The following is a 14,805-nucleotide window of genomic DNA, read 5'->3' as shown; positions in this document are numbered from 1 at the left end:
TGCAAGATCCTCATCATCAAACTCGTGCAAAGCAGTAGCACTAAGCATATTTATGCAGGCGCACAGGCACCAAGGCAGAGTCCTCACAAGGAGTGTGAGGAAATTGATATAATGAAATTGAGTATAAATTATTTTCCAGATGATTCCATCAGACTTATTTTTAGCAAAAAGCAGTTTCTTAATGCATTTGGTGCACCATGGAAGTTACCATTTGAAATTGCAGACAGAACCTACAACAAAACTTTTAAGAGAAAGGAAATTGCAGTTCTTGATAAGCTCTGGAGATTTGTTCTGATCTCTTATGAGAGATGAGGCTCAGACCTACTCCTAAGTCTCCCAGCATTCTTTTAATGCTTAGGTGGAGGAAGACCAGAGAAAGGAAGAAGTGGGGATTTGCATCAAAGATGCCCCAAAACACAGACAAGAATCCATACTCCATAACAAAAAAATACTACTAAAGCACACTTCTTTACCCAGTATTCCCACTGCTCCAGACCCCAGATACAAGCAATACCACCAAATAACTCGAGCAGATGCTTTTTCTCCCCTTAACATCTTCAAAAGTTTTAGGCCATGACAAAGTCCATAAAAGTGAATAAATATATTTGAGCCCTCCTAACTCATGCTGTCACAGGCAAGGAAAATAGGCTTTAGTGACAGAAGGAGCAGGAAGAAGGGGTAGCTCAGAAAAGTCTCTTGATAATCAGCAGTGTTGCATAGCAAAAAAAAACAAGGCACTTTGGGCACCAAAGTTCCCTGTAAAAGCTCTGATGAGAACATTAGCAGCCTCTCCTTCCCTGCTTCCTTATCAAGTAGTCCAAATATTAGAAATGAACATTTCACTTTAAATTAGTTACTGGTATGTTTGAACCTTTCTACAGATTACCTTAATTAAACTATTTAGCTTGCATAGGGGAGAAAAGAATAAAGTCTTCTAAGCATGTAGATTTAAAAACATAAAAGTGATTTGTGCTCCGAGATCCTGGAGTTACTTGGGAAAGCTTAGGATCAGCCAAACTAAAATACGCAAGGCTGCCAATTCACTCCTACATCCTCTGTTCTGGAGCCAGTTTCAAAGGTCCATGAATAAAATTTATGGAGTTTAATATTATAGCCCACGTATAGTGTCTATGTCAGAACAACAGTAGAATTCCGACTCAGTTTCATGTGAGTGAAAATCTATGCCTATGTAGCAACAAAAAACACTTCAATAGCAGAGGATATTTTTTGCATGAACTGACAAGGATTTTAGGGGGAGGTTTTCCTACAGGTGTTAATACTGGCTTTCATGGAGAATGACGTATGAACATTCATTTATCACTAAAAAAAAAAAACTTACCACTGTCCATGATGATTATTGTCAAGGCAGGGAGTTTGCAAGTATCAAGTCTGTTAATAAAAAAAAAGAAAAGGTTTTGTTGAGTTTGTGAATTAGAATTAATAGGGAAAAGTTTATCTTGAATCCCAATAATATTCTATAAATGCTGGAAGGCTCTGTTGTCAAAATTAACCCTTCTTTTCAAATGCACCACTTACTGCATGCAAACCAATGTCAATGGAATAGAAAGAATACTTGGCAGACAATAATTCTTGTGAAATGATGAAAGCTTTATGTCTTTTTTTTAAAGCTTTCCATTTTTAGATCATGCAAAATTATTGACATGAAAGTGTACATATAATTCTCAATTAATCTGCAACCAACCTAGCCTAACATGAAGGGTATTATACTCTTCACTGTAATTATTTATACTTTAACCAAGATACCCGTCAGAGAGTACCAAGTTCACAAATTACTTCAGCGATGGATGAGGTTTTCACAACCAGAATAAACACATGCAAATTCATTCAGAGTCTGTAGTGATTAAAACAGGGTGCCAAAGGAATTTTCAAAACATGTGAGCATCACAGCCTACAAGAGTCTCCACGTATTTTATACCTCATCTTGGAAGGATGAACGGAGAAGAGATGCTCTCAGGCAAGAAAAGACCTCACTGCACTACCCAGGCAGAAAGCCAACAAGAACCACACCTGAAGATAGCCGTATTTGTGGGGAGGGAAAGGCTATCAAGGGCTAGAGGCAAGGGTAGAGATTAGATTGTTGACGGCCTGTTTCCTGAAGCCTTCACTAGTACAAGGGAAAAAAGCTTAAAAAAAAAAAAAACTTTCCAAGGAGCAGAAAGGTACAGCTCTTTCACCAGGCAGATCATCATGCAAGGTTAAAAGATTTTTTTATTAATAAATTACCAATTCCTAAACATTAACATTAACTTACTTCAGAGATCTGGCTATATATCAACATATGATGCCATACTAATGTTTTCATTCTGGAAATGAATGTTTTCATTCAAGACTGATTACTATATTCAATGTAGACATAATTCCAATATACTAGAAAAAAGTCCACAAAAAATATGTTAATTTTAACAGAGAACATGTAGTTACTGCAGTAAAAGTATAGAATACAACTGCATTCAGTTATTCCGGAGGGAAAGTATTCTAAGAGTCTCCTTCTCTGGAGATCTTCAAGACCCGCTTGGATGCCACCCTGTGCCACGTGCTCTAAGTGACCCTGTGTGTGCAGGGGGGTTGGACTAGATGACCTCTAGAGGTCATCCAACCTTAAGCATTCTATGATTCTATAAGATACCTTTACAAGAGGATAACTACATTAACCATAGAGCTCATATTATCATTACTGTTTTTAATAAGGAAAGAATTAGGGTTGCTAATCAAAATACATGTATTGTCATAAAAACCTATAAGAAGCCCAGGCCTAAGTTTCCTTATTCGTACTGACTGAGAAATTTGTATTGTACTACAGGCCTAGTGTATTTTTAGAGTGCTTTAAAATGAGGAGGTTTGGTTTGTTTGTTTTTAAACAACATGGAAACCTTGCAGAAAGAAATCTGACATTTGTCATTGCTGCGGCTTAACCAAGGATGCCTGTTGATCCTGGCATATAAGTTTTTGTTTAAAGCTTACCAAAAAGCAGTCTGAAAAAAATATTTATTATTATTTCAAAATAAATAAATAAAAAACCCCAAAAGCTTCAATATACATATCTAGAGAAAAAGAGAACCCTTTAAGACCCATTCCACACATTCATATGCATTTTTTTTTTCTTTTCCTTGAAGTTTATTCATGCTCATTCTACTGCACAATGCCAAACGACAGCATTTTATTTGCTTTCATGGTAAGAGTACTGTGCTGAGCAGGATTAGAAGTCAAACATAATCAACTGAAATGTGATTTTTTCTTTTCTAATACTCCAGTCCTATCGGTTCTGCCTCATATTGCGCAAGATGTTATTTCTGAAATGCACTGTTGTCATTCTACCATCCTGAGCAAGGAGCAGATGTTGGGCTCTTCCTCCTCACCCAACCCTGATAAAAACATCACGGCAGGAGAGGCACCTGAACCTTCATTCAATTAACTAGCAGTTTGTAAGGGGAGGTCTTGAGAACTCCTCCTTCTTCTCCTTGAGCAGACATATACACTACAAGACAACTAAAATAAGCTTGCTCTACCTTATGAGTCTTTTCTGAAGGAAAAGAAGAAATTGGTTATTTCTTCCCTCTCCCTCACCAATACCCTCCTGTACTTAGTGTATGATTCTCTACATCTATTTCAGCTTATTCTTGCAAGATGAGCACATACTTTTTTTTCTTTTAGAAAGGGCTAAGCGTGCACAAAAGCTAACTGGCCAGAGAGGACAATTTAGACATGTGCCTACTTGTCACGCAAGAGCAGACCGCAGGGCCTGTCAGAAACGCCACTGTAGTAAATGCAGACATCCATCCCTATGCATTACATAAAGACATCCCTGTCTAGTCATAAAATTATAGCATTAGGACTAAAAAAAAACGTTAGGTGGGTGAGTGGGCAAGTTCATGAAATCTGCCTAGAAAGCACCAGGGTAACCATTCTCTTCGCGAGCTTCTTGCCTCATTTATTCTCCCCCTCCCCTGGTTTCCAGCCTTTGCAATAGCCCCTTAGGGAAGACTCCCAGCACTGAATCATGTGGCCCATGAAAGCAACCCCACTCTCAGTTGAGTCACAGCAGCACACTGCAAGACATGCATCTTGCCAAGTGTCCCCTCTCAAAGGAGAACTTTTTTCTGTATTAAACCTCAGCTAATCTTTAGCACTTCATACTTATGACAAATAAGTTTGGTTTGGATTTCAATGCAATGTTTAAAACTATGCCTATTCCCATCCATGCTCATGGTGTCACAACCTGAGAGCTCTGCCTATGGGGAATGTAATGGCAGGGGTGGGGGGAAGCAATGTCACCCAACCCCTACTCCTGGCCTCTATCCAACTGTTTCTTCTCCCCAAATGTGAAGGAACTTAATTATATCTAAGCTTTATGCTCTTCCAGTCTTGGTTTAAGTTGACTATTGCTCAAAGGTCACTTGGAGGAAGGGATTAAAGAGTTAATTACATAAACCTGTTTTCTTTCATAAACCATCTAATAAAACTGAAGAGGGCTGACAACATGACAGAAACATCTTGACCTTTTACTGACCCATTTATTCCTCCACTCAACTATTCATTTCAACTTTCTAGCCTCCACGGTGTCAAGCAACTTTTTTTTTTTTCTCCTACATGAACATAAATGCCATACAGGTAGCATCTTACTAATAACACTGATACTTTCTGTTTTAGGAAACCCTCTCTCAGCTATTCTGGACATACGACCCTCAAAAGTATGTTACACACCATCCTAGATTTGTTTGTAGATACAAACAAGCACAGTGGACGGCACGGGCTGCAAAGGGAATGTGCCAAGGCCCCTGCTGCCCCGCACCAGCTCGGTGCTCACCCTGTGCTTCATTTTGCATGAAGCCAAGTTAGATTAGTGAAAGCAGTACTGAAGCAACACACCTTGTACATTTCTTTCCACAACTGTATTTCTCCCTCAATACTGAGGGAGCCCACACCTTGTATAAACTCTCTATAAGCACACAGCACAGGATACGTTTATACATGTGCTTCCCAAACTGTTCAGCACTGCTGTGCATCTCTCACAGGGATAGCAAGTGAGTTTCAGCTTTGTAAGTAGACTCCTGTTGGCTCAAGCTAATATTTATGCAAGGTTTTACTGCATTTACTAGAGTAACTGTATTCCACCGGTTCACAAATATACCTCTCTGGCTACATCTTTAATGGAAACTTCTCCACAGCGGGTACCATTAAAGGACAGAGGGCCAGGTAAAGGGTATGTCCAAACTACTCTTGCTCACTGATCATATGTATTCTAGAGACACAACCTAGAGAACAAAGACTATCCTTAAGGGAAAGGATGGCAAGAGGATGAAAAATAAGGATCATGTAAGGAGAAACAGCAATAGTGACTCTCACTTGATTTCTCACTTGTATTTAATGGGGACTTTGAACACTGTAATGCCAGCAGCCACCTGTCCCAACAGGGGAGGAACATGCACTCCAGTACCTTGGTAGGGCTGGGGAAACAGCTTGTGCCCTTCTGCAGTACGAACAGCTCCTACTTTCAATTTTGTGATGTGATGAATTAACGAGCCTCCTGGGATACTGTTTATAACTGCGTGTCACACAGAACTGTAAAAACAAAACACAAAAAAATCCCAACCCAGACCTTGAATTACAAAACCTTTAAAGTCTTCTGGAGCTTTTGGCACTGGTCACTAAAACATCGTTAGATATTCTGTCTAAAAATAAACACCCCTTTGCTAGTGCACCGACCCAAACTATATACAAGAAAATCATTAATTCAAAATGTATTATGTGCCTACCTAGACATCCCAGTCCCACCACATTTGTCTGGGAAAAAAAAATGTTACAGAAGAATGTAAGAACTACCTTTCTGTCAGGAAAAGTGCCTACAATAATTTACATTGATTCAAACACTGGATAAGTATTTACTTTTTTTTCCCCCCTCTAAAAGTGATGTCCCTGGTACAAGGATATAAAAGAAATCTGTATTTATTCAGTTTTGTTCATTTGCAACAGCAAGGTTAGCCATGGAATCAGGGTGAACATAAAGAGGCATAGCAGGAATATGCTTTGGAAACTATGATATCAGATAAGAATGCAGAAAATGTATCCCATATGAAATTACAAAGGGCAAGGATAAGAGTGATATAGAAAATCAGCAACAATAAATAATAATAATAAAAAAACACTTTGCTCTGTAGATGCTATCCAGTTATGGCATTATAACACATTATCATTAATTTTGATTACACGGGGACTTGGAACCAAAGATTGTATTGCTAAGAGAAACTTGTCCTTATCAGACTGCCATTATGTCTTAAAACTGATAAAATAGATTATCATTCTCAGAATAGGTACAACTCTCAAAGGCTGCTCTATTAAGGACAGAAGGCTCCTCACGACTGCAACCAGACAATTCAGTTGGCAGAAACGGCAGTGTTTTGCCTTAACATCACTACCCATTCTTTATTTACCTTTTTTCGTTATTTGAAAGCTGCGATAATCTTCTGCCTGATTATTCTCTGGTTACTCACTGGCTCAGTCAGTTCAAGGGGGAAGCTACAAGCTGACTACATCTCTTCTTGTCTAGCTTTGAAGGGAAGGGAAATGAACAAGCTCCCATGACACACAGTGTGGTGGGCAGGACATCTAGGTGTTCTCCCTTTGGCAAGGCAGCATTTCAGTTTGTTTTGAAAGCCATGGGAACCATCTGGGGCAGTTCTTGGGAAGAATAATTCAATGCTTATGAAACCATGAGTATTGAAAACATAATTACACAACTGGTCAGAAGACTGTCTACATAGCAGTCTATATAAACTGGCCTGCACACCTCAATTTTCTTTAAGCTACTATTAAAGAAAGTTGCTTTACACTGTAGACAATCACTATGATTTGGGGATTCAGATTATTTCTTAATTTGATAACCTGTTTGTGTGTTGACACAACAATAACCAATCCCTCTGCTTCTTTTTCAAGTTGTAATGGGGCACAATTAAATAAAGGTCTCAGAACATTTCAGTAGAACATGCTTTTTATCCCTATTTTAAGGGACCAAAACCAACAATGCTGTGTTATCTATCCATTCTGCTTCTTCAACACAACACTAGTTTTGAGGGTATGTTCTTGGAGCATATCTAGTTTACTTTCATCCAAAAGGAATTCAGTTCCAGTGCTTTAAAGTTACTTTGCATTGTGGGGACAACTGAGAGTTTTGCTTGCAAAGAGCACTTCTAATCTGAACTGAAATGCTACTGCAGATGAACCCAACGTGTTCTCTGTGACTATACTCACAGCAGTAAGAAGCAGTAAAGAAAAAAGCTCTAAACCATTCCTCAGCAAAGAATCAAAGGTTGTTATGTTATGGGACAATAGTAAATGTCTGGCAAAACTCCCCATGAAACTACAAAGTTACCCTGATAAACAAGTTGGTAAGAACTAAGATAACAACAGACTCTCCTTCAAGCAGAAACATGATTTCTGGGAAGCTAGTTTAGAGGAATCTCTTTCAAATCAGAAGCTGCTAGGAGCGTCATCTGGAAACACATCAGTAAAAAACATCCTCACTACTCATCTCCTCTTCTACCCCCCCACAAACATACAGCAAAACAGATTTTTGAAGCTGCTTACGGGCTTCTCTCTTATATGTTATTACTTTTGGAAATTAAACAGTGCTTTGGTTTTAAGAATTCTATCCAGTCAATCCGCCAAAACCTAAGTGAATTCAGCTGCACAGCTGTGCTGCAACACTTAAAACTAATTAAAAGGAAAAAAAAAAAAAACAGCACTCAAGACATAGGATACAATAGAGTTCAATGTAAGAGCTAGAATACAACATCAGAGAAAGGTAAGAGTGTGGGCTCAGAAAGACTTGAAGAAACAGACATCTGGAAACCAGAGGCTACCTATCAGAAATTAAAACCACTTTTTTTTTTTTTTTAACCTTTTCTCAAAATAAATATAACGAAAAAAAACCCCACCAACCCACAGAAGTGAAAATTTGTAAAAACAAGTAGCCAAGGAAATAAAATTACGATCTTTCAGCGTTACAGATGACTGAAGTTTTAAATAATATATTGATAAATTTAAATTCATATATTTAAATAATATATTGATAAATTCATAAAGTGGCAACTGCTTATTGAATAACTCATAGAATCCTCTTGTCTTCTTATTTTTTATTTAAAAGACGAAATAATCAATGTAACTGCTAGCTCTTTTCAAATAAAACTATTAACTAATCTCAGAATTGCTTGAGACATTGCTTTCTTTATAAATTGTTTTCACTCACAACCTCTACAATTTAGAAGAAGCTTTGAACGTGCACTTATTTTCTTATTTCCCTCTATTTTGTTCTCCTTTTCTCATACAAGGGTAACGTTTGTACTCATTTTGTAAATTAATTAAGAACAAACCAACCCTCGTTTTGAAGTTCAGACCACCTACTGCTGCCTTAGACAATGAACTGGCTCAAAGAGGGCTACATGTGAAGAACTGGAATGCATCAGGATTAAAAATTACATGCTGCTTCTTTTTAAGAAAAAAAAATCCTTTATGCTCAAATAATCTCTCTATAACAAACCCCCCAGTTTAGGGAAGGTAGACATTTCAGTTAACCTAATATTAAACACTCACAGCCCATAAGCATAGTTTGGCTTCTTGGCTGTACACTTGTGACCATGATAGAAGAGGTAGATGCATGACAACTACTCATTGTGTTCTCACAGTACGAGAAACAAGAGGGCATCCAACAACAAAAGCCGACAGATTTAAAGAAGTCCAAAGACCGGAATTTTCACACAGAGCATAACTGAACTATGGAACTTGATGCAGCAAGATGCTTTAGAGGAGAAAGTATAAATGGGTTTAACAGAGAAAAGACATTATTAACAGAGGAGAGATTCATTAGTTACTGTAATACACAATTGCCTGGATAATATGCTCTGGCCCAGGAAATTTCTGATCAACTGATAACCCAGGGATGTAAGAGAGAAAGGGCCCTTCTGTCTAAGCTCTGTTTCTAGCTTCACCCCACAGCACCTCCTGCCAGCCACTGGCACAACACGAGGCCAGGCTGACCTCCTGGCTGATCCACTATAGCAGTTCTTGCCTATGTTTGTCAGAATGCTGAAAAGTCTAATCATATCGCTCTTGATGATCTCTAAATCAGTAACACCTAGTTTGTGATCTTCTGCAGTTCATGAAGAGACATAATTTCCCAAGCATTTCAACCATATATATCTAGACAAGAGACAGTGATCTTCACACTCTAATATTACATGGTTTTCCAAAGAGATATGTAGGACTGCATACACAAAAAAGGCACTGAATATACATTGTATTGATTACTACCTGGTTATGAAGGGAAGGAATCGGTCTGGTGTCCAGCATGGAATAAACTAGTCTCGGTTCATCTCCAAAATTGTTTATGACTAGATTAGGACCACTGAAGTAAACAGTAGTATAGTAGTACATAATATATAGCATGATGATAGATGGCAAGTGTTTCTTTAATGGATTCTACTCACTATCTCCCTTATTTATCAGGTTCTGGAACATTTGACCCCCAATTTGCTCCACAGGGGAAAAAAAAAAAAAAAAGGAAAAAAGATCAGGATTAGAAAAAAAAAAAAAAAAAAAAAGGTTATAATGGTTCTGAGTATTCAAAGCATTTAGGGGTCAGGGGAGAAAATAGAATGGAGCACTACTCTTATTTCCTATTATACACGTCCAAGCAAGACAAAGTTCTTTCTCTTTCCTTTTTTAATTCAAACTGAAATCAAATTTTTAAGGCCAAAATAAAGCTATTAGCACTGAAGGACACAGAGCATTGTAAAGAGCAAAGCAAAGATCTGGCCTGTTCTCACTTGATATTTGATCGGCACTGCCTTCCCTGAAGGTGCAAAGGTAAGCTAGATTTTGTTTGGGGTATCAGAAGCAGAGAGAAGGATGAAGAAACGGCACCTGAGCAGAGTCCATTCACAACAATATCACATCAGTAATACAAACCAGCAGCAAAAATTAGTATTCTACTGTATCAGTCTCTATCCACTGTTAAGTGTTCAAGCTTTCTGACAAGCCCCCTTTCACCTTCTCCCCTCCAAAATCCAAACTCAAGACCTGGCAATCATGCGTATTCAAAAGAGACTGTCATCAATGTACTCAACGTTTTTTTCCTGAAATTGTTACAAGCCTAAAGGCTGAGGAGTACTAGCTATTTTTTATTAGTTTCCCTCCAAATTACCAGCACTTTGAAGTAGATACATTTCTTAAGATCAGGAAGATTCTACATGCCAGAATGCTCATTTTTGTGGCAAAAGAATCCTTGGGAATTTGATGTTAACTGCTCTGTATTGCATATGACAAAACCTATGCTTTGTAATTTTTATTTTTCTTTTTTTTGTGATGAGAAAAAAAGAGAAGCAAAATAGTCAGCTCTGTACATCTTCCACTTGCTGCATTGGTAGACCAGTGTCTTTCCCCTCCCTCTTACTCCCACACAGGAAACAATAAAAAAGTAATTTCTTTCTGGAGTGTTACACTAACCTGGAGAATGTGCAAACAAAGCTTTCTCTTCCCAATATTTGTTTGCTGTCAGCACATTTTAATACAAGTTTCCACCTTGCCTGTTTTCCCCTGAAGCAAGGTACTTATGATAGCATTTCAAGGCACATTTTTAATGGAATTTTCCAGTCAGCCAAAATTAAATTGCACAGAAGTGGACAGATTAGTCATACAAAAGCCACACATATATATTTTATCTTATCCAATTATACAATAATTAGGGGAAGCAGATAATTAGGCAACTCTCTTTTGTAGATTTTTATAAAGTCTTCCATCACACTGGGGACCTGCATAGAGAGAGTACAGAAATGCCTGCAGTGCTAGAATCCACAAAACAAATGCACTTAACTCTTGAAAGACTGAACAGTCGTACAAAGAAGATAGCACTATTCTAGGTTTTTATCTCCTTTTCCCACAACACCCCCCCTTCCCTTCATATCCGCATAATTTGTATTTCCATATAAATTAAGTAGGCGCAGATTAGAATTGGCTTTTTTACTCCATTACACATAATTTGTTCCAAGTAGGATTTGATCAAAATCACGCACAAAAGCACTCAATTGTTTGGAGCATAATAAAAGCATGGTAACATGATGCATTGGCTTCAGCCTCAGAGGGGAATTAAGGAATTTCTCCTCCCTTCCCACTGCTCCTGACCACCCTTTCCAGAAGGTCAGCGTCCTGACCAGGGCTGAGGCAGCTCTGCATCCTGCACTGCAGCACTCAAGTGTCCCACAGACCTCCCTTTCCTCTTCAAAGAAAGAAAAACAAACAACAAACAAACAACAAACAAACAACAAACAAACAACAAACAAACAACAAACAAACAACAAACAACACAGGCAGATTTTGGCTTCAAAAATAAGTTGCCCCACTTTGCTACTCACAGTCTGCTCCCTTCCTTCAGTCAACCCAAGGTCTGGTGGCCTGGCAGCAGGGCTAACCCAGAGTACCTTTTGTGGGTTTGTTTAGCTTAGTTTTGTTTATAGACAGATCAGCTCCTTGGTTCACTTGACTGCACGGTATTATGTGTGCTAATGCCAACATAATGAAGGTGGTAAGAGCACAAACCAGGAAAGTAAGGAAGAGTATAACAAGGAAGGTAAGAACAGAGAATAACTCTGCTTTCAGCAGCAGCATTTACATCAACCAAGTTGCTTGCAAAGTCACCCTCTCAGTTCTCCAGAGTGAGCCAGACCTTTCTTTTGTTGCTGCCCATGGTTGTGATAAGCAGCAGTGGTAAACAGAAAATAGCAGGGTGAGTGTGTTTCATTTCTGATACTCAGGACTGCTGAGCAGCACCAAAACAGAATGTCAAGGACTGTGCTAATTTCAGCTGCTGCAGTGGAAAATCTATAATAACCAGAGGACAGGCAGTAGATTTTGCGAGTAATTCTGCTGCCGAGAGCTCTTTCAACCCTTCCTCATAGTCCTGAGGATGGGGAATGAAAAAAGAAAGATGGACAATAAGTAGCTCTCAATATTAGCAAAGAGGCTGGAGAGCATAATGGCAGTTGAAGAACACACAAATGTCAGTGAAGAGCAAGCTAATAAATCTGGACTTATAGACAGGTGCTGAAATTTACATGTTTTGAGGATGCCATCTCTGATGCTTCCTAGTAGCTTCCTGGATTCTTCACATCAATGAGCTAACAAATTCATGTTCTTTCAGACAAAAAAGAAAAAAAAAGAACTTACCTTTCTTTCTGTTAAAATATGGCCAATTTTAACAGATTTTGTGAAAGAGGTAGCTAGAGAGAAGGATTTACCAAGTCTTAAGTTCCTCACACAAACTGGTCCATGAAATTCATTGTTTTACTACAGAAAACAAAGTAATTAGTTCTCCTCAGCAAAACAAGAATACCCAGAATTATAATATGGTTTAATATTTTGGTATAATCAACAACAACAACAAAAATCCAGCCTGACTTAACAGTTCTGGAGAAAAAAAAAAAAAAAAGGCAACAAACTGTCTGTGAAGTTCTCTATGACAGGCTACTTTATGACTACCTTTCACACATATTTTCTCTCCAGTTTGTACTATCTCTTAATCTGACCACTGTTGGAGAAATGACCACTGTGACGCTGGGAAGTTTAAAGTAAGTTTCATGGCTGATCTAAAAACATAACTTTCGTAAGCTGTTTCAGAAGCACCATGAGAAGGCTGATTCAAATACTTCAAGAGAAAAACTTCACTGAGCAAGTAGGGTGCTCGCATCATGCGAATATCTAAGGTTTGGGCAACCTCAAGCTTCAAAGACGACAACTGGAGAACAGTCTCTCTCCCTCTCCTGAAAGTTCTCACTCCAAAAAGAAAAAACATTTCTTGTGCTGGAAGAGTCTTATCCCTAAATGCTCACTCTGTTATGTTAGACTGTGATGTGACAAGGTATTTCTCGTCCAATTTTTACAAGTTAATTTCTCAACTGATGCATAGCTCATATCCAAAATCAAAGATCTTTTATATAATGATCACCTATGCTTAAAAGCGAGCTGTAGTCTGAAATGTGTACACAATAACTTTCAACAAATTTTCCTTGGTAAATAAAAAACATGGTGCGATTTAAAGTGGTTAGCATGCAGTTCCTTTAGTCCACAGTCTCAAGACAAAGTTTGCTTTTGGAATGTACTCATTTTAATAATAGTATCGAGTAACCTTAGTCAAAGCACAAGTCCTTTGATAATCAGACCCAACAACAGACGCTGGCAACAAAGAGAGAAAGAGCTAAGCATATTTCAGACTCCATATGCACATATCAGAATTTACTTAACAAGAGCCAGCAAACCGAACAACGGTAAACATGGAAAAGGCTGGGTATTGTCAGATTAATCGTAAAAGGTCAAATAGTTACTGACATCTGAACTTGACCAAAAATAGCTGCCAGGAGCTGGAGAAATATTTGACATTAGGTCATTTAAACCACACCCTGGCAGTTTTTTATTGCTTTCTACTGCACATTTGCAAAAATTTTTGCTTATAGAGAAAAAAAAAGATGAATCAAGGGATGGGGAAAGAAGGTGGACCATCTTTGGAAGTTGAAAAAAAAAAAAAAAAGACACTGCGGAAACACAAGCCAAATAGAGTAGTCTGGAAATATAGTTGGTTAGAGTTCAAGAAAAAGTAACAGAATAAAAAGCAGCACAGAAGAACAGGATTGAACTGAGAACATGGAACCAAAAGTTCTCAAAAAACTTCATTTGTTGAGAAAATGGAAGGAAATTAGATTAGCAGGATCAATGAAAAGGGCAATGGAGTGGCAAAACCTTTTTTTTTTTTTCTCTAAGAACTCGAACTGGGGGGGAACTAGTACCAACTGCATATCATGCCACATCATATCTCCCACAACTATAAGAGTTGGGTTAGAAAAATAATCCAGGCTCAAAAGTCATACTCTATTTAACCTGATTAATTCAATGACCACCTGCCCAGAAGGGTAGGGAAATAGTTACTTTCCAAGTGAGGGAGGTCAAAGGAATGAGAAGGATAAAGAAGAAAAAGAGTCACAGAGAAAGGAAACAGGAGAGAAAAAAAAAAAAAAAAAAGATATAGCATAGTTCACATAACCACAGTCTAAAGCAAGTGAACACTGTCCTGAAGCAAAATCTATCCCTTTTTTTTTTTTTTTTTTTTTTTTTGTTTGCCACAGAGCTCCTTCATGATGCTAAGCACACCACTTGAGAATATAGTTTAAGTGTGCACTACTATGTGCCTTTTATTTTACAGGTACGTTCCTTAAAATTTGAGTGCCTGACTTGTAAAACGAGCCTGTGCTTACACCAGTAATTCAAGTTATTCGGGCCTGTGTTTTGAAGGCAAGGCAGGATACAGAACACAGTACCCTGAGGGGAAAAAAAAAAAAAAAAAAAAAAAAAAAAGCAAAACATTAAAAACAGAACCCAGGTATGCCAGATTTGGTCTCTGTACTTTTACCTTCTTCAGGAGGAGCACACAGATGATATTTTCCTCTGTCTTGGGGAAATTTTGTTAATAAGAATTTACATTTGTCAAGTACTGATATATAAGATGTGATAAGCACAACAGATGAACACACAAGGAAATCTCTAACTCCATATTCAAAGCATTTTGAATACACATTTGAATAATATTCAGGAAATAAATCGTGGGGTTACACAACTCAAGAAATTAGTATAAAATCAAAATACTTCATTTCTTTAACTTGAGCATAATAGGAATTATTATGGAACAAATAATACATTATTGCTATAAAAACACAGTCCAAATTAGAGGTACGAGGATGGTGAATTAAG

At 37.9% G+C, this 14,805-nt stretch overlaps 1 protein-coding gene across 1 annotated transcript in view; it reads right to left on the bottom strand.

Moving 5' to 3' along the window:
- PRRG1 (proline rich and Gla domain 1) overlaps positions 1-14,406 on the bottom strand; it is a 28,001-nt gene extending 13,595 nt beyond the window's left edge. Inside the window, exons 1-2 of the mRNA XM_088521775.1 lie at positions 14,237-14,406; positions 1,340-1,389 (exon numbers count right to left, since the gene is read on the bottom strand). Of these exons, the coding sequence (XP_088377901.1) occupies positions 1,340-1,349 (10 nt within the window). The 5' untranslated portion in view covers positions 1,350-1,389; positions 14,237-14,406. The remainder of the gene's footprint in view (positions 1-1,339; positions 1,390-14,236) is intronic.
- Positions 14,407-14,805: the final 399 nt, after the last annotated feature.

Source organism: Tinamus guttatus, unplaced genomic scaffold (assembly GCF_059628265.1).
Source record: "Tinamus guttatus ecotype Peru unplaced genomic scaffold, ASM5962826v1 Tinamus_guttatus_pri_ptg000008l, whole genome shotgun sequence".
Taxonomy (NCBI): domain Eukaryota; kingdom Metazoa; phylum Chordata; class Aves; order Tinamiformes; family Tinamidae; genus Tinamus; species Tinamus guttatus.
The sequence above is the reverse complement of the archived record's forward strand: the minus strand, read 5'-3'. Positions and strand labels throughout refer to the sequence as shown.